The following is a 19,887-nucleotide window of genomic DNA, read 5'->3' as shown; positions in this document are numbered from 1 at the left end:
AGGGGATTCCTGCCCCCCCCCGCCCCCCCAGTAATTTGGGATAGATTTTGATCACCAAAATGATACACAGTAATGTCTGCATTTGGGGTTTCCACTTCTCCTATTTGTCTGGTTTTTTTCTATCCAATTAAAAAAAGAAGAAAATAGAAGGATGATGGGGAAAGAAAAGGATGAGAAAGAAGACAAAGCTAAAAATGTGCATTTTTTTTAGTGTTTCCAAAAATATATTTTTATTCTTATTTCCTCAAAGGACTTGAAATTTAGACTATTAAAAATAAAACTGCAAAAAGCATCCCTTCCTTCAGAAGGCAAAATAGAATGAAACCCTTCTGTCAGATTGTTTGAAATTTGTCCACCATAGAGTTTTCAGACCTCTAATCCCAGGTAAATCCCCTCTCTCCTCTCAGAAATACCTTCCTTAAAGCTTTGCTGTCTGTACTGAATGTATGTGGGGCAGAGAGTTGATGGTATATTGTGCACTGAAGCTTTGGGACGTCTTCAAGACAATAACAACTCAATGAGCTGATGCTTCGTTACTTCCACCATATCTCAATGCTGGCACTACTTGGACTTGGCAAAAAAAGGCTTCTTAGTTAGGATAAGCCCCCAGGGCTTCTTTTCTGTAGCCCGGATCAGCTGTACCCTGATGAGCCAGGAGCAGCAGCCTGCATGGGAGCAGCTTATTTAGTTTGTAAGTAAGCAGCAGAACTGCAACTGCACCTGGGAGCAGACCTGCTACGAGCGCTGGCTTGATGTAGCTGACAGATCTGCTCCCTGTGTAAGTCTCAGTCCCCATGAGAAGTTATTTCAGGCACCACTGGGAAATTAAGATGCCACCTCCAGCACACGCCCTGCCTGTACTGCTGGCCTGGTCGAACCTTGACAGGGCTGTGAGTAAGGATCCTCATCCTTCTACCCACACACTTTTTTCAGATTATTTCACAAAAATTTGGTTCTGTTTATTGGAGTTTATAGTGTAGGTTGCAGAATAAATGCCAGAGGACTTTAAAGGACTAAGACCTATTAACTGGATGAGAACTAGGCACAGAATTACTTGTACTTTCTTCGATTTTGGCGTTAGCATACAGGGAAAAGAAAAAACCATGAATTAACAGCAACTTTGTTCTGTTGATAAATATACTTTAACGGTATTATCAGGTTCAGTGGCATTTCTTTCCCGTTGCTATTAATTTCTGTAATATAAAGAGTCACCTTCTTTTATGTACTGCAAAGAGGAAAAAAATATTTCTGTGTGCAGCAGAGCCTGCTGTCTTGAGCAGATTCCCTAGTGATTGGTTACATGGTTGAGCCTAAATGTCAGCTTTTACCTCCAGGAGAGGATTGATTTGGATGACTTTCCTCTTCCTGACCTGCTGTATCCATGAAATAACAGTGTGTGGCAACTTTGAAGCTCTGGGACGTGTAATCCACAGAGTTTACAGGTAATTTACAGGTTTAGACATTCAGCAGGTGGTGGGGATGAGAGGCAGGTAGGCATATGCGTGTGCACACATATGGAAACACATGCTGTGAACACCTTTTGTTTCCTTTGAGATACCAGGCAGAACACCTCCTTAAAATTCATTGGGACCTTTTTAAAAAGAACTGGCTTTGCTGAAAAGAAATTAGCTTAGAATAAACACTGGGCAGTTTTTTTTGCCTTATCTTGCAAGCTAAGTCTCTCAACAATTACTTCTGCTGATGTCCAGAACTGTAGCATCACAGAAATTAGCACTGGAAAAGATTTAGAAAGCTCCAGGGACCTGGCTAAGACACTTCCTTACAGTATCTTTCTGCCCAGCTTTTTTTCCAAGCTCGCTTTGAAATATGCTGTGCAAAGAGGTTTTGTCCATAACTCTTTAGAGACCGTATCACATCCTGTCCCATCCTGCAGGATCTCCCCCTGCTCAGCCACACAAAAGGATACTGCATTGATGTGTTTAATAAATACATTCTTTCCCCTGACGGTTCCGCATTTGTATCTGTTCTTATCTGAGGTAGTTTATGGCGTGTTGTTGGCCTGGGGTGTATGCAGCTTGCGCACACACTGCCTGTTTCATGTGCAAAGTTAACGCCTGATGGAGCTAGGTTTAGACTTGACTGCAGTAAATAACAGATGACTACACAGAATCCCCTTGCCCATCTGCAAGGTAACTGCAATTACTGACACCTAGCCAAACGTGATGCCGTAACAGATGGAGAAGGTAGCCTGTTGGCTATGAGCCCAAGTTGGAAAGGCATGTATGATTTAGCACCATTGTGCTATGTGAAAAGATTCAGAGGAGCTGAGCAGGAATAATGTGGATCAGAACGTGATGCCGTAACAGATGGAGAAGGTAGCCTGTTGGCTATGAGCCCAAGTTGGAAAGGCATGTATGATTTAGCACCATTGTGCTATGTGAAAAGATTCAGAGGAGCTGAGCAGGAATAATGTGGATCAGTTTCTGCTCTTTTTGTTGCTTAGATGAGTTAGTCCCCTGTGCTGCTTGCCTGGTGCTACACAAAAGTGCTTATTTCTGAGATAAGATACAAATAAACTTACAGCAGACTAATTGGCAACATCCACTAATTTGACTACAGTTGCCTGCAGCAAAAGGATGTGTTTCCTTGCCCTTTGCATATTAGTGCACAATAAATGTGTCTTGTTCCTTCACGTTTGTACTGCACAAAACCCTGCTAAGTAGTCTCCACCTGTTTCCTCTGTCTCCTTACATGGGCAGTGACAATTACCTTCAGTCTGACGACCTGCAAAAATAAGTTTCCAAGTCAACATCTTGGGAAAGTTTCAATCCATTGTAAAAGTTCTAATTTTTGTTTTCAAAAGCAGAGCTGGCGAATGCTATCTTGACTGGTCAGAAATCAGGCGCAGTCCTGGCAAGAAGTGCAATCCAGCAGATTCCAGACCAAGTTTGAAAGGCTGATCCCTGTGACCTGATTTTTTTACCTTGTAAATGCTTAAGACAAAGGTTGCTTATGTGCAGTGATACGCACTCCCACCTCCCAAGATAATGGGTCCAGGAGATGGAAGAATAGAGCATATCTTATTCTGTATTGATGGTTTAGGGAGCAAGGATCAACAGTAGGCAGTCTGAATTGCTCAGCATTTTTATCTAAGATGCTAGAGTAGCTAAATCTCAATGCTGCCTTTTGTCATTGAATGCTTGATGTCCAGAAAATGGGTAGAAAAAGATGCAGAAACTGTTTATTCTGTGGATAGGCGGTAGAGCTGGTAGAAACAGTGAACAGTACGCAAGTAACCCAGAAAGTCTGTGTATTTCTTTTTTCTTTTCTTTGCATATGCTAGCATTTCTCTTTTTAAGCTATATAGTGTCTTACATGGAAACATTTCTGGAACAGCTACTTACAATGCAGAATACTGTTTTTTCCTTGTCCTTCTTGCTTGCTTGCTCTCCTGATCAGAGATGAAATACTAGCAGAACAGCCTGGTAAATGTGCATCCATGCACAATGGTTTTTCCTCAAGATAGAGACAAGGATCTTGCCAGAATCCATCCTTCAACTTTCAAGAACACACAATTGTCTTCCGAAAAGAAAGGATGGAAGATCTTGTGAAAAACACGAGCTACCATGAAAACAAAAAAGAAAGAGAAAAAGTAACTATTGCTTCCTTCCTGATGGGATTCAGAGGTTGTTTGAATTCTTAATTGGCCAATGATCCTGCACCAGCTGCAATACTGGCTGCAGGCTCCACATTTTGAAAACTGCCTTTGCAGCAGTCAGGGAACATGTCAGCAGGATAAAAACGACCTTTCCTGTCACTTCACCTGCATCCTTTCAGCACTTTCTCATCTGAGTAGTGATAAATGAATAGGGATGGTGGAGGGTGTTGATTTAGCATGGTTTCTCACAGAGAACGTGCCCTTTTTTCCTCTCCATGGCCATCCAAGGCAGCAGCACACATGGGTGCATTTTGTGGACCTTGGTTTAGGTTTTGCTGTCTGGAGTTTTTGCACATACGAAACACAAGAGTTGAGCTGTGCATGTGTCAGGAAAACTTTTGAAGCTGAGCTTAGGCTTCTGAGTGGTGTTAAATACTCCTGTGTTTGTAAGCCTCTGAAGTAGAGCTGTTTGCCAGTCAGAGAGCCATGAAACCCCTTCTCAGCCAACCCCACTCTGTGGGCTCCACTTGGAGGTAGAGGACACACAAGGGAACTGGTAAGTCAGGGGATGCTGACATCTCTCATCATACTTCAGTTGCTCAAATAGTTTTGAGCAGTGCATTCTCCAAATGAAGAATCAGAGAGATAAAGTATGAGAAAATATAAGGCTGTGAAGTGTCTCTTCTTGTTTGGTTGCTGCTCTTGTATTGCCAGATCTAAGAGGTTATTGTAGTGAGTTCTCAAGACCAGAGAAATTACTACATGGGGTAAAAGAATAGCTTTACAGTCTGGTTATGCATTTTTGCAGCTGAGCTCCAGGACCTGCATTCACATCTTGCGCTTTCCACTGCTTGGCTTTTTTGCTATTTTTTCACATTCTTCGTGTGAACCTTCTCCAGACAAATGATGAGAGACCATTTACTGAAAATACCCATATTCAGGAGTCAGAGCACTGCAAAGCAAAGCTGTATACTTTGCCAGTATGAACAGACATGAGGCGAGGCATGAAGAAACAGCATTGATTGGGGATTTATTTTGCAGTCAGAGTCTTTGACATAAGACAGTGGCTTGGTTTCGGAGAATGAAGGATGACCAATATATTATTTTACAAGCTTGTTATCTGTCTGCAGGCAACAGAAGCTTGTCTTTCTTTTGGGTTGCAGGAGATTGCTTTGTGAGCTTTTCCACTCAAAGTACAGTATTTGGTAAGCAGAGTACTAGAGGGGTGCTGTGTGCTGGTCCTTGTTTCATCATCATTGTTCTGAAGAGAACCATCAGGCTTGTCAAAACTAATTAATGAAACAAGTAGATGGCACTGGGAAGGAATTTTAAGATAGAATGACGTGTTTCAGGAGACTCCGGTTGTCCCCTGGTGCTCATTATGAGTAGATCCACAGAGCTTGTGTATGCAAATGCACAATGAAAATGAGTATTTTGCCTTTTTTTTTTTTTTTAAATACTTAGGTTCTTCTAATTACAGTCCCTTTAAAAATGGATAGTGTTGTGGCAGACTAGTGTTTCTTATTACCTGGGCCAGGAGTAGGTTTGTTGCTGCGGAGAGAAGCTCAGTGTCCTCTGCAGCTGGAGGGGAGGGACCCAGGAGGTGCCGTGGGGAGCAGGCGATGCAGCCTGGCATTGTAGTGTCAGGACACAGCAAATGGGTAGAAGGTTGGTGTCTGGCTTCCAGAAGTCAGCCTGTAGAGTGCAAGCTTCAGGGTGGAGGCTGGATTTAAGTAAGAAGGCTGTTGGGAAGGGCTGTGGGGCAGGTCATGACCGTGTTCCTAGCCTGTGCCTAATGGTGCTGAAGTTACTGCTCGCTTTGACAGAGTTGTGGTGGATAGATCTGTTAAGCACTTACCTCTGTCCCTATTGGTATGTCATAGGTGAGGCTTATGGTTCTGAACAGCTGAAATCACAGCATTTAGGGCTACTTATGGGGAAAAAGGCAGAAAACTTCTGCTGTGGACTCGAAAGATGTGTGCCCTTCCAAAATACATTGGGAAATAATGTTGCTGCACACCATAATGTTTAAGAAATTTCTAGTTGTCCTACTGTCACTTTTAACTGTGTCCAGATACTTGAAAGATTTGACCCTGATAATTACACGGTCTCACGGACTCAGGCCTGCTCTGGCATCCTTACTGATAACAGATAGCACTTTCTTCCTTGTGGGATCACCCTGAAAACTGATGGTAGCGATTAAGGAGCAGACTATTTCTCACTGGGAGTACAGTGATGAAAGCTCTGCCTGCGCGGCTTTGTTTTGTTGTGTAGGGGTTTTTTGGCCACAATCCACAGTGTGTTGTGAATGGACTTGCTATCAACATGGTGCTCTGGTTAACAAGCAGTGCCAGTTTCGGTTACCTACACAGTGGGTAATAACGTAGTTGTTTTGGCATTTGCAGCACTGGCTGATCTTAGCTGAGCTCTGGCACATTTGATGTTTGTCATTGCTTCAATCACTGTTTTTGTGTGATCCACAAAAATGTATCAGAACATCTATATTTTGTTTGGTTTTTTCTTTTTTTTTTTTTTAATGTTTTAGCTGTTGATGCCCCAAGGATGAAAGCAGCAAAAGACTGTGATAAAAGTGTTTCAGAACATTAGGGAATTGTGAATGTTGGCTGGCTTGGGGGGAATCTATTATTTACAATCTACTGTATCAAATTCAGCTTCCACCAAATTAGAAACTGATTTTTGTCGTTGTCCCTTTTTAATCTAACCCTTTGGTTAACTCAGAAGAAGCAGCTCCATAAATCACGTGGACATCTATGGATTTTTTTTCCCCTGCCAGCCATTGCTAGAACTAAATGTTCATCTCCCAGTGATTCTTATCAGCCAGGACACTAATGATAACATTGCTGTTCTGGGCTTGACTTTCCCTCTGCCAGGAGGAAAACTATCTTTGTAATGTGCCTAGCAAAACATTTTTAGGGATTAAAATAACAATGCAAAGGAAAATTTGACTTGAGGCACTCTGGTTTCGACTAATGAGGTTAATGAAACTCATTGTGCCTTGTTTCATGATTAACAAGGACTGTGGCAAGGGATCATGGGTTGAATAATGAATACTGCATTTTCTTTGTGTCAGAACTTCACCATGCATATGTGCATCATCATTTTTCTTTTGAAGAGAGGGAAACTGAGGTAATAACAAGATTGCCCAGCAAATCACGGGCAGATCAGGAAACTCAGTTCCTCATGTCACTATTCAGCCAAATAACCCCCCTTTTTAAATTGCTGTGCCCTTGGCTTTCCATTAGCATTAAAATCGGCAGCATAAAATTTCCATCCAGTATTGTATTGTCAGCTTGGAACCAGCTTGCTTTGCCACAAGAATGATCTTTCTAGTCTTGATCTTGTTTGCAAGGGATAGGCAGTTTCACTCACTGTCTGTCTTAAGGGTTAGTGTACGGCCTCTGAGAGTGGGCTGTGTTGAAACACAAAGGTGACAAGTTGGTAGGAGGAGGGACCTACATGTGTGTTATCACAAGGTACACTTGTACTGGTTTTGCTTTCCCTCACCCTCTCTCTGTCTGATTGCAGCCTTTTATCTAACTGGCTGCCTTCTTTCTCTCTCTCTGTCTCTCACTCCACAGGTCAGTGGCTGGTTTGGATAAAGAACCTGATCTTGTGCACATGGAAGCCCGGACAGCTGATGGATGTGAGTGCCTGCAGTCAACGCTGAAAAATTTGGCTTAGAGTCAAGAATGGAATGGGAATGGAAATTTGCTTTACTCATTTGGCCTCCCCGTTTACATTTTCATTGATAGGAAAGATGTGGGCGATGAGATCTATTCTGTTCCTCATTTTGCCGTTTCAGTGTCATGTACTTTATGTGAATCGTAAAGAGCTGGGCTACCAGCACGGCGCAGTACAGCCTCTGTGCATTTACAGAGGTGTTCAGAACAGCTGAATTGGAGAAATCACCTACGGCGAGGGTGGCAGTATTAGAAGTCGCCTTTTCCCAGCACTCTCTCCCAAGTGTTCTAGGTCTTTCTCAGAACTACAGCATAGTGATGTGTCTGCTTCTGGGGTGCCATACAGCAATGGGACATGCGTCCCTTTTGCACTATGAGGACAGTGTGGAAATGAAGCCTAGGACTGAGGTTGTGGAGGATTTCTGGGAGGAAAAGGCCTCATGTTTTCTGGTGGCAAACTTTTCTGTGTTGATTAGTCAAGTGCTGCATAGGCCAGATGCTGTGAGAACAAGCTCCTGTCTATCAGGGTGGGTACTGAGGCTGTGGATCTTCTAAAATTGCTTATTGGCCTCCCACTGCTATTTAGCGATGGCAGCTGAATAAATAACCAAGCAATAAAAGCTCAAGAGTGACAGTTGTTTGTTGAATAGGTGGAAAAAGCAAAACAGGGTGGCAGGTGGGTGGACAAGGTAGGGAGGCTTCTTCAGTGCCTTTACTGCTGTGTGTGCTGTTGCAGGGATGCTGGGAGAAGTGGCCAAAAGCAAGTAAAAAAAGCAATCAAGTAAGCAAGCAAACTGCTGATGGAGTCTGTTTCCAAACTAAATTTAAACTTGATCATCCAGCTATTTGAATGTTGGATGTGTCAAGGATATAGATGCTTTGTTTGAAAGATTTATCCTGAGTTTGCAGACATCTATCTCTCTTCCTTCAGGTCTTGTTTGCTTACGGGTTGGCTGTTCATTCTTGTTTTTATGTATAAATTCAGCATGTTGAAATTGGCAGTTGGTGGTATTGAGGGTTTCACTGAAAGGTCAGACTTAACCAGTAGTGTCAGCAAAACAGGCCCACTGCAAGCCGTCATCCCACAGACAGCAGGCACGGGCGGGCTGCGCATGTCCCGCTGGGGCACAGCACCAAAATGACTCTGCTCCCAGCCAAGCACAGCACAAAAGAACCGCGTTGCTCCAGTTAGAGTTTTTAAGGCTTAAAATGATAGTAGTTTATGTTACAACACATTGCTTGCCTCAAAGCTATAGCCTTACCTGGTGTGAAATGGTACAGCTTTGTGTACTTAGGAATGGGAGGTTGAACTTTTCTCCTGGTTGGCTGTGTAACTAAATTGGGCTCAGTCAAATGGCTGCGGCACTTAACACCTGCGGGAAAACTGCTACCCCTGCAGTTATTTCCTCTTGATCAGAAAGTTTCTGATTAAAATTTTCCTCAGTAGTGGGGAGAAGGAAGGGGAGGCTTTTTTAATGCCTCTTAGGTCAGTATGGTGGCTGTCACTTGCTTGATGCATTAACAATTGTAGATTTGGGTATTCCCATTGCTCACTTCAGGGACAAGAATCCATGCCTTCAGTGTCTCTGGCCACTTGGAAAGTACACGATTCTTCTAGAGGGGGCGTTGGTCTTTTCTCTAGTGTTTTCCTCCATGCTTTTTATTAAAAAAAAAAAATTAAAAAAAAGCAGTGAAGGAAGGAAGTCATATTCAAGATTAGACTCCTGAACCTGGTATTTTTTTTCTCTCTCTCTCTCTCTCTCTCTCTCTCTCTCTGTTTCTCTCTCTCTCTCTCTCTCTCTGTTTCTCTCTCTCTCTCTCTCTCTCTGTTTCTCTCTCTCTCTCTCTCTCTCTGTTTCTCTCTCTCTCTCTCTCTCTCTGTTTCTCTCTCTCTCTCTCTCTCTCTGTTTCTCTCTCTCTCTCTCTCTCTCTGTTTCTCTCTCTCTCTCTCTCTCTCTGTTTGTTTCTCTCTCTCTCTCTCTCTGTTTCTCTCTCTCTCTCTCTGTTTCTCTCTCTCTCTCTCTGTTTCTCTCTCTCTCTCTCTGTTTCTCTCTCTCTCTCTCTCTGTTTCTCTCTCTCTCTCTTTCTTTTTTTCTTTCTTTTTCCTTCTTTTAGCAGTAATGGGATTCAAGAACCTGTCTAATACTAATTCAGCCACTGGAGCCTAAAATATGCTCCGTGGCTGGGAGCAGCCTGGGAACAGGTATATCTGGGATATACCAGATTCTCATTCAGCCATAAATGAGTCGGGGCTATCAATAAGATCATGGACCTGCGAGGGGGAAATCCTGTTCACCACTCTGGTGTCTGTCCTCTAAGATGTCTTCCCCCAAGGTTTTGTCTGCCTGGTCATTTGGAATGGCAGGGTCTCTGAAAAAACATCTACCTCAGTGTCTAGACTCCTTAAATACGTGCAAAATGCTGCTAATTCCAGTCCCTAACTGATCTCAAGCTGTCTTTCATAGCAGATGAAATTTTTCACATTTTTTCGAAATCTTGGCAGAGCTATTGTATCAGAATAATAATCTAGGCTTGCATTTTTAAATTGCAAGAGCATGCAGGAGCCCTGGGCACTTTACCTTCTGCCTGGGTGTAATAGGCAGCAGCAAAAACAGGGTTAGATGCAAGGTAACTATTACAAATACACTGACACAAACACCCACCAGCTCCTGGGAAAGATACATTAAACTTTCTGATGTTCAGTGAGATAATCTTCTCCCCTCTCATAGGTACGATGCAATAAACAGTATTTTAATTAAAGGAAAAATAGGGCAAAAAAAAAAACCAAAAACAACCGAACAACCAAACCAGAAAGATAAAACAGGATAACTAATTCCTGGGGAGTAATTTGGAGTCCTGTCTACATTTCTAGATCCTCTTTTCCTTTGGGGGAAAAATTGATGAAGCCAGCTAGTTTTTTCTCCCTCCCATGGTAACCTTCACTGGCAGTTTATGATTTTAAGTCTCTCCTGACACCAGGACTCAACTTAAGATGAACCAGCTTGCTAGTGCAACTTGTTTGCATCAGCTTAGCTTCTCCCTGTTAGCTATGCTGGCCAGCGATGCCTGCTTTTAGCTACCTTGTTAACGCTGCCAGCAATGAGCAGCTCCTGCTGCCTTGTGTCCCTGTTAAGTCACAGTAACATGCACATAGGTTTTGCCATTTGCAGCCTTCAGCACAGTGATGGGTTTGACTGTTTCAGTGTCTCCCTTCAGGGACCCACCTGAGGGTTACCCACCAGAGAAAGCCGCTTGTGTCCCTGCTTCCTGCCAAAGCTGCAATCACTGGTGGGCAAAGAGGAGACTTAGTAGTTTGGTTTTTTCACCAGTTTATACCTGTAGATTTCAAGAAATTGTTTCAATTTTATAACTTCTAAAAAAGGGTGAAAGTACCCTCCAAATTTACAACATGGGAGGCTATGTTAATTAGCCACGGGGAGGTGTTTTAAGCTTCTCAACTGGAAGATGCCTGCACATCTGAGAAAGCCATTCCCCAATCCTAAGTAAGATAAGTTGGTGGGAAAGATTTGTATGTGTGGAGGTATGGATGTTGGGATTTAAGCTGCAGCAAACCCTCCAGGCTGTGTGATGTCTGCATTGCCTCATTCCCAGGTGGGCTGAGAAAACTGGATGTTGGGGTTATAAGCATGAGAAGTTTTTGAGGCTGTCTGGGAAATAAGAAGGTCTTCTCAACACCTTTTGCAGTGGAACGTAATAAAACAAAAACAAAACAGAACACCCAAACCCTCTAATTCTGATGATGCATAAGATGACATATAAATTGGAAATAATCCCCAGATAGAAGCTAACCTCCTTAAGACAGGTATCTCCCAGTGAAAGGTCAGCGAGGCTATAAATGCATAGTTTGGGCACATGCCACCTGCCCCTCTGGGCAGCTGTCCCTTTTCCCTGTGGTTGTGCAAAACACGGCTGAAAAAATTAACCCCCTTCAGAGAAGAGGTAGATAACAACTTGGAAGTTTGGATGCTCCCTTCTCTCTTAATTGACATTTTTTTTAAGCGCCCCTGTACTTCCTATATAGGGGAAAGACAACTCTTGAAAGGATCATACCCTTCAAGAAGCTAGAGCATGGAACTGGGGCTGTTTCTTGCTTCCAGTCACACACAAAGGTGAACTGGATGCTGTCATAGTTTTTACCTGATTTTTAACAATATATTTTAAAGGGAATTATTTTTCATTTTCTGTGGGACAGCAAGAAAAAAAGCAACACTTGAAGATATTTTAATGCCCAAAGGCAAACAGGGTTGAAGATAATTTTTTTGGGTCTGTTTTTTTTCACAGGCCCTGTGTTGTAAAATATACACAAATAAATAACCAAATGGGAAACTAAATGGAAAATAGGTAGGGAGCTATCCCCTTCTCCATCACCAACTTCCCGTGAATATTAATGAGGCGTCATTCTTCGAGTATATTTGATTGCTGGTGTAACACACTCAAAATGACACGTTTCCCAATAGGCAGGAACCTAGCTGTCATGTCAACACTTGCGATTTATTTGCATTTATTTGTGACAGGTTTTTATTCCTCTTCCCATTCTGTCACTCAGCAGCAGCAAATTATACCCTTTTTGGAGGGATAAGAATATCCAGGCGACTGTGTGGGAGAACATACCAGAGGGAATGAGCTTCTAAAAATATGGCTCCTGACCTCTCCTCCTTGTTCTGCCTAATTTTAGTGCTGCCTCAAAGAACAATTCAAGGCTGCTGAGCAATTTAGGTAGCATGGCAGTATATAAGGCCCTCTTGTTTCCTGAGAAGCGGCTTTTATCCACCACAAAGATGTCTTAAATTCCACATTGAGAAGGTAAATACCAGGTCTGGACCAAGTGTGTCAGTTGGGAGAACCTTAATTTATCCCAGCTAGGAGTCTGACCACTCTACTGGTATATATCTATCTATCTACTCTGCTGCTGGTATTTTATGCTGGGAGAAAGCACAGCTCCAGTACTCCAGTTGCCTGATACTGTCTCTGCTATTTTTCACCATACACTTTAATTATCTCCAGATACTCTGATCTAGCACTGGCAACAGTTTCTGCTGCTTTAGCATCATCGGTAGGACAGTACCACACCAGATCTGTGCAACTGCTCTGGATCTGAATCAGCCAAGTAGCCCTTATTAACCTGGAATTCCCAGTGCCTCAACCCAGAACAAGCTCTGCAGCCTTTAAACACGGACCTTCAGTCATGTGGTTGGACATGAACCTCTATTAGATTAAATCTTGGTTGTAGTTTGTGACATTTTTTAAACCATAGCTTTTTTAAAAATACATTCTTGTTATCAATGCCTCTGCCTTGTATTCCTTTTGTATTCTTAAGAGTCTGTTGGTAGGACAAGGCTGTGAAAGGGGAAGCTGCCAGTTTGCCAATCTTGTCTTTGAATATGGGAAGGCCGTCAGCTGAGTGTCAGAGGATTTCAGTTTTGCCCCCCCCAGTGCTTTCCACTGAATCACATTTTGCTGCCACTGGAAAGTCACAGACTAAGGGCACTAGCAGGTTTTATGAGTTGGAGAATCCTGTAAGCAGCTTTGTTAGGCTAGTTACTGTCCTTTGAAACTTCCCTTTTATCCTTTTGGCCTAAGTTTGACAAGATCTTCGTTAAAAGGTGCAGTTGTGAACTAAAATCACTGTTCCAGGCTCACCGCAGCCCTTATAAACTCACTGCTTTCTTCATTGGTGGTCTGTCCTCATCCTTTGTAGAAAAGCGAAAAAGTGCATGAATCTAAGAAGCCCGTAGAAGTGCTGCAGGGTAAAAGATATGACCCTTTTATCACTGCAGCTGTCAGCTTAATTTTATTTCCATTTTCTCCCTAATTCGCAATTTTCAGAAGAGCAGTTGAAAGGCAGAGATGGCATATGTAGATTACACACATCCAGAGACATAGTGCTTTGATTGTTCTGTTTCATGAGGTCTTTTCTTAGCTTGAGCGAAATAATGCTTAATCCCCTATAACCCCTGCCAACTTGCTGGAGGTGAGTACGTCTGTTCTTGCCACTCTGAGCAACTTTCTGTGTCTGCCTTTGCCTTATGTCATCTTCACGTTCATCTTTCAGTCCTGTTCCCTCTCTCAAGCAATGCCAAGGACTGACAAGGCATCTCATTAGTGTGATGGTCTTCTCATCTTTTCTCCTGACAGAAACATTTGATGCCTCTTGCAGTGCATTTAACTACTGTTGGGACTCTTCAACTAATCATGTTATTTTGTGTCTATGACATTTTTATACCTAGACTATATGGCTATAAATACTTAATTTTGGGAGATGCTTGTCATTTTCACAGCAAAATAAGATAAATTTAATAGTGCTGCATTGGGCTTTTCTTTTTTTCTCTGTATGTGTTACTACTACAATTGCAATCAGTCATCAAGGCCAGGGTATTTCAGGGGGAGGATGGGGATATAATTCCAAGCACAGCAGGGTAGTTGAAATTGATAAATACTACCTGTCTGTCTTTTAAAATCTTCTGCTCTATATGGTCTCATCATCAGTTTTCTGATGCGTTTATGATTTGTACCATCCATTTATGGTTTGAACTCCAATCTCCTGAGGGATATCTGCACAGTGGGGAAAGGAATGGTGCGTGTGGAAGTGTGATGAATTCCTGACTCCAGAGAGCAGTTACAGTTTTAAAGGCTGGAGGCAGATCACACAATAATGTCTATCTAGTTGGAGATGAGGTTAAGACTTCTCTTCAGAGATCTTCTGTCAAGCTGCTGCTGATGTTTGCAGACAAGAAGCTCCTACCTGGGCAGTTCTCATTTGTACATATTCTCCCATTACAGACACCCATTATTTGACCTGTCGGATCCAAGAGTGCTCAGAGACCAAAAAGACTGGGCCATTTTCACGCTCCATTGACATCAGCTCCCTTGTTGTTCAGGATGAATATATCTTCCTGCAGGTATGTTGGCTTGATACAAATGTGATGTGAATTCTGCCTGTGCAAGGTGTTTGTTCTGTGCAAGAGAGGAGGGATATTCTTAGGACAAGTGCATGGACCACAGGTCATAAAAGTTGGGACTCTATAACTGCCCACTCTAGATTAGCTGTGCAGTCTGGGGCAAAACAATTGATCTCTCTGCTCATGAATTGTCTCATGGTGAATCTGATATATTCTGGAAGTTCATCAATAAACATAAGAGTCCATGGGTTTCACAGAAGCTCTAACTTGCTGTTATTGTGGCTGCTTGGAAAATAGAAGCTAGTGATGAATTGGAGAGAACAGAGAAGAACAAAGGAAAGGTGTTGAGTGATCGTTTTAACAAATTGAAAGGTTTATGCTGATTTGGCAGTCAAGTAATGCTAATGGAGTGAATAAAGATTTGCAGTAGGAGGTAAAATAGCAGAGGGATTGGAAAAAGGATGTTCTAGGACAGCTTCAGGTTGGAAGATGGCTGTAAATACGTCAGCTAGTTGATAATCATTTTGGAGATGAGGAGGAAGTGACAGAAATGGGTAAAGAAACTACATGGTTTTGAGATTTTCTAAGAATACATGGGCTGGATGGAACAAGGGTCTCTCTCCCTATTTCATACCTGTGGAAGTGTGAGAATGAATAGTACGGTATGGCGGAACACTGCTTGAAGATGTGCCATTTGCGTGAAACTGGGAGCCAGTGATTTCAGGTCATAGAAGGCTCAGGAAACACAGAGATTACAGACATGATGATGTTAAGTGCTTGTCACCAATGCTGAAGAGGGGGAGTGAGATGAGATGAAATGAGATGAGATGGAGCTTGGATCCAGGTGGTGCAGAAAAGACATATGCTTCCCTTTTTGAGCAAGCTTGGGTTACATTAAGCTTCTATTTTGCTTCCTTGGGGGAACATTTTTCTTGAATGTATCCAAATTATAAGTTCTGATCTGTTTATTTATCTTAGAAGTGGGAGTTTAAGTTGGAAGGCTGATAGTTCTGTGCTGGGATTAGGTGAATAATTGGATCCATGTGACCTGGGAGGGCTGCAACGTGGAAATTGCATGCGCTTGGGTAATATTGGCAAACTTCTCCTCCTGTGAGTAGTGGAGTCTGCTGTTCTGGAGATGACTGATTGCTGTGGGAGCCACAGTTCCCCTCAGTCCCCAATGAAACCCAACCTCCTACTGCTTCCTTTGGCATCATAGGGAGACATGCTGCTAGCTTTTGTAACTTAGTAAGTCATGATTTCACTAGAAGCAATGGCTTTCCAATTGGAAAGTGCTCTACTCTCCAAGGAGTGTTTTAGAGAGACTCTCTTAATCTGGAGGATTTTGTCTGTGGCTGAGAGTGGTGTGGAGCAGCCAATTTTTTAAGACTAGCATGAGACCTTACAGACATTTCTCATTCCACAGCTCCCACCTGTGTTGAAACAGGACTGCTCTGTTTAGAAAGCCGGGCTTGCAGTGAGGACATCTGCCTGGTGTGTACATTCCTCTGCCTCAAATGAGCATTGAGAAGCTCACGCTAATAGCTGCTAGTTGCTTCAAGTTAAGGAAAAGTGTGTATGCATAGAAACACATGCATGTATGTGTATTTAATACTTCAAGGATCTTGAATATCCTTAGCAATGTTTTGTTATAGCTTAATGGGTGTTCAAAGTGGAAGTCATATAGTCACACTTTTAAAAATTCTTAAATATACACACTGAACGTTCCTGCTGCTTTGGGCAAGAGACTCTCCCTTTGACAGGCTGCTTATCACTTTCCCTCTCTTTTGTATCACACTTGCAGGATTTCTGACTGTCCAGCATCTTGTCGTAGGTAGCTGCAGAAACTGGGCATGGCTTGAGTCCATGTAGTACTCGAGTAACACGCAGACACTTCAAATTCACAGCACACACTCTCTGAGCTGAAGGAGTGTTAAATCCACCATGTCCAGCATACGGTCGATGGGCTGTGCAGAGTGTTTGCTCAGTACATATGTAGGAGCGCTGGTATGTCCTGGATGTATTAGTCTCACAAGCAATGTGATATAGCTGCCTACTACGGGATGTGTCACATTGACTGTGTGTGTGTATCATTTTGTCTAGATAATCTTGGACGGAAATGTGGGAGCCAGCTCCTCTGAATTTCAAATATTAGACAAAGATGAATAAATAAATATGAAATTAAATGTTAAGAACCTGGTGAGGTTTAATAGCTGCATGAAGGATGGGTACATGGGTTCTGATCTGAGGTCTGTGATGGAACAAATCAGAAGTAATGTCTTGGAGCAGAGAGAGGAACTTGTTTCTTTTAACTTTTGTCATGAGAACAGTAGATTTTTAGTCTAAACCAGTAGTCTATGTTCCTCTAAAGTGAGTGAAGAGATCAAAACATTCAGGGACAATTTATCTTCTCTTATTGTACCTATTGCAGGATGAGAAAGGTCTCTCTGAATACACCTTTCTCATTAATATTAGAAGGAACCTAAGTATAGCTTAGAGAAGACCCCTAACTTTTTGACAACTAAAATTAGGGAAGATGAATCCTAGCTATTAATATTTTTTTAATTAGCTGCATACAGTTATTTACCAGTGCCTATCCATTCTAAACAAGTTGATGAACAAGCCTGTAGTGTCAGGTTCTTGGGCAGCATTAACCTGTGTAACTATGTACTCAAAGCAAACATGATACCATGGTCCATAATGGATGGGAGAAAGAAGAATACAGAAAATGTTACAGTGCCATTACAAATCAATGATTCCTTATTGAAAGCTGTTGTGCATTCTGAAAGGATCTTGCAGAATTGCAGTGCAAAGGATGAAAATGGCAATAAACCTATGCTTGAAAAAAAAACTTGCCCATGAAGAGAGTTTAAAAGACTGGGACTGCTTACCTGGCAAAGGAGATAAATAACATAGCATATGATGAAAAATGTAAAAGGTAGTGAAGAAGGAAGGATGAAATAGCTGCTGAGAGAGCGAGCAGGATGAATAAAACAGTAGGTGAACTCTCTGAATTTCTTGACTGACTTTCTATTTGATCAATCAATAGTTATTTAAGGATGCCTCACGCAACACTAAGATTGGATAATGCTACATAAATTGATACATTAAGAAAAAGTCCTGCCCTCTCTTGTGTGTATAAGTTTTCATTCAGTTCACAGGATTGCTCTGATGTAGACAGGAGCCAGTATCATCATCATCTTTCATGGTTAATACTTAAAATGCATACAGCTTGCAGAGCAGGTCATTTATTTGTGTGAAAACCTTGGAATGTGTCTGAATTTATTTACCACACCAAAAAGGAGCTAATTTGATGAGCAGCTAATTTGATGTGCCATTAAGGTCAGTGTCAGTGGTGTTCGTGTATATAGCTGTGCAGAAGGGGAGCCCATACTTTCTCTACAGCTGTAATGTGCCTTTTGCTATAGCTGTACCACACCTTTCCTTATTGCTGCCTTTCAGTACTCACTACTAAGATAGTATCAGTTTCTGAACTTAGATGCAGCGACAACCTGCAATAAGTTTTGACTTCCTGGCAACTACCTGAACTGCTACAGTATTCTCATGTGCAGAGCCTACGTTATGAAACCCAGTGGTCAGGGTTAGTGTTTTATTTTATGTATGAATCTAGTGTATTGGTATTTTGTAGAATTTCTATAGTAAAAATAAGTCACAGCACACAATTCCCACATGGGGAATTGTGGGGAAAATACTTTCCAATACCTTGTATCAGAGTTTCTAATGGAACTGCTCAGGTTGCTGTAAAGAGTCTAAAATGCAATAGGTTTTGATGAAAATGGGGATTATTTTCCAGGAAATTCTGTTTTAACTGAGAAAACATTGTCTGGAGAAAAATTTGTTATTTTCCTATACATAAACAAATAACATCAATACTAGTTAGTTCTTTAAAGAAAAGACCAGGAATGATCTGTGTACAGTTCTTTGCCAACTTTGCCAGGTGAAAACTTTCCACTGAGATTGCAAGAAAGCATGAGCAAATGTTACCACTTATTGCAGGGAGTGAGGAGAGTCTGGGCCAAAAAACATTCAGTACAGTGTTGCTTACTCGTGGTGATCTGAGAACTCCTAAGGGGGTACGAACGCCGCAGTGTTCTCTGGAAATCAGCTTTGCTCTGGGACAATGTTTTCTGCGGAAAGCGACCTTCTTGGGGACAGACCTACAGCTGCCATAGAGAGCTAATTATTGCTAAGTAGTCGGTCCCAGTCACCCCAAAGGTTATGTGTAATAGCTCAGTGATTCTGCTGGGTGGTTGGAGTCTGGTGCTAGATGAGCCTGGTCGCTGGCAGGGAGTGATGACATTCCTGACATTGGTGCAGACCTATGTAAGGACTGTATTTTCCTGGGTGTCAGGAGAGGGACATTAACAATAAAAGAACTCTTCGGAATGTGCGACGTGAAGACTGCTGGCAGTAATGTGATAGCGCTTTTGGCCTAAGGATGTGAGTGAGACAAAGTTTACAGGGAGAGGTAGTATTTTTTATGAGAATGGAATTGATAGAGTTAGAAACGGGACGGATAAGCTTTGGGCATACTCATGAAATCCTAAGGGACTTGAGGAAGGATTCGGTCTTGAAAATTGTCCTTTTTTTTTTTTTTTTTACCCCCAGCTACAGATGTAGCTCTCATAAAACACATTTTCTCCCTCTATTAATCTTGTTGTGTTTTCCTTGTGTAAACCCTTCAGTGTGTGGCTTTCCTCCCAGAGGTCATACCAGCCTAGTACAGCATCCAGTTAACACTGTCCCGGTTCCTCCCTTAAACTTCTGTCTCTGTCAGCACTAGATGACCCTCAGGGTAACTTAGGCCTTTTTGATTTGAACTAGCTGTAAGTCAGTGCAGAGATGTGTGGATGGGTGATTAATACCTATCTTGATTGCTTTTTATGTCTTTATTTTTCTCTGGGATGATGCAGATTCTGCTGTCCCAATGGAGTGCAGCTGAAGTGGATCCGAAATGTGGCTTGGTCTTTCAACACTTCCCATGGCAGTGACAAAGCTCCTGGGCATGGAGGACTCTGAGATTTAGAAGCTGATATCTGGTTTGAATATGAGGGAGATGCTTGTTTCCTCTAGCAGTCCAAACAGCTGTCTTTGAGGATGAAGACTCTCACATCTGCCTTTGACTGGTGGCCTTACCTCATAAGGACTCATAAGGAATGACACCTGCAAGCTCTGTTTGAAAAGGGCTGGCTGTTTTCTTCAGACCCTGCTCTGTTCCCGCTTTAAATGGGAAGTTCTTTGCACCATTAACCAGACAGGCATGCTGAGAGGCAGTGCATTATCACTTTCCAATGCCTTTAAAGAGTGGGAACATGGGTGCCCCTTCTCTTCTCCATTTCTGAGGCATCATTTATCAAGGATTTTAACTACAGGCTGAAATTCGTAAGAGGGTCTTGTCTGTCACCTGGCCCCTCCTGCCATTTCTCCTCTTGGGAAGCTTTCTTGGCAGCTTTCTATGCGGTTTCATTTGTGATTCAGTTTTCTGGGAACTGCACATGTCTCTCTGGACCCCAGATTCCTTCACGTCGTGTTCTCCCGGGACCTGTGATAGTCCCATGGCTGAAGAACTAAGCAGCTCTAGTGGTTGCCCCCCCCCCCCAGCGTATCTATTTTTTTATTTTTTTGG

General features: G+C 42.4%; 1 protein-coding gene across 1 annotated transcript in view; it reads left to right on the top strand.

The window, feature by feature from the left end:
* LOC104491593 (VPS10 domain-containing receptor SorCS3-like) overlaps window positions 1-19,887 on the top strand; it is a gene marked incomplete at its 3' end in the record, with an annotated part of 133,212 nt that overhangs the window by 64,784 nt on the left and 48,541 nt on the right. The window contains exons 5-6 of the mRNA XM_010134043.1: window positions 7,219-7,283; window positions 14,122-14,240. Of these exons, the coding sequence (XP_010132345.1) occupies window positions 7,219-7,283; window positions 14,122-14,240 (184 nt within the window). The remainder of the gene's footprint in view (window positions 1-7,218; window positions 7,284-14,121; window positions 14,241-19,887) is intronic.

The sequence above is a fragment of the Buceros rhinoceros genome, unplaced genomic scaffold (assembly GCF_000710305.1).
Source record: "Buceros rhinoceros silvestris isolate BGI_N320 unplaced genomic scaffold, ASM71030v1 scaffold4634, whole genome shotgun sequence".
NCBI lineage: Eukaryota > Metazoa > Chordata > Aves > Bucerotiformes > Bucerotidae > Buceros > Buceros rhinoceros.
Note: the sequence above shows the minus strand (reverse complement) of the source record. Positions and strands in the feature narration are given on the sequence as shown.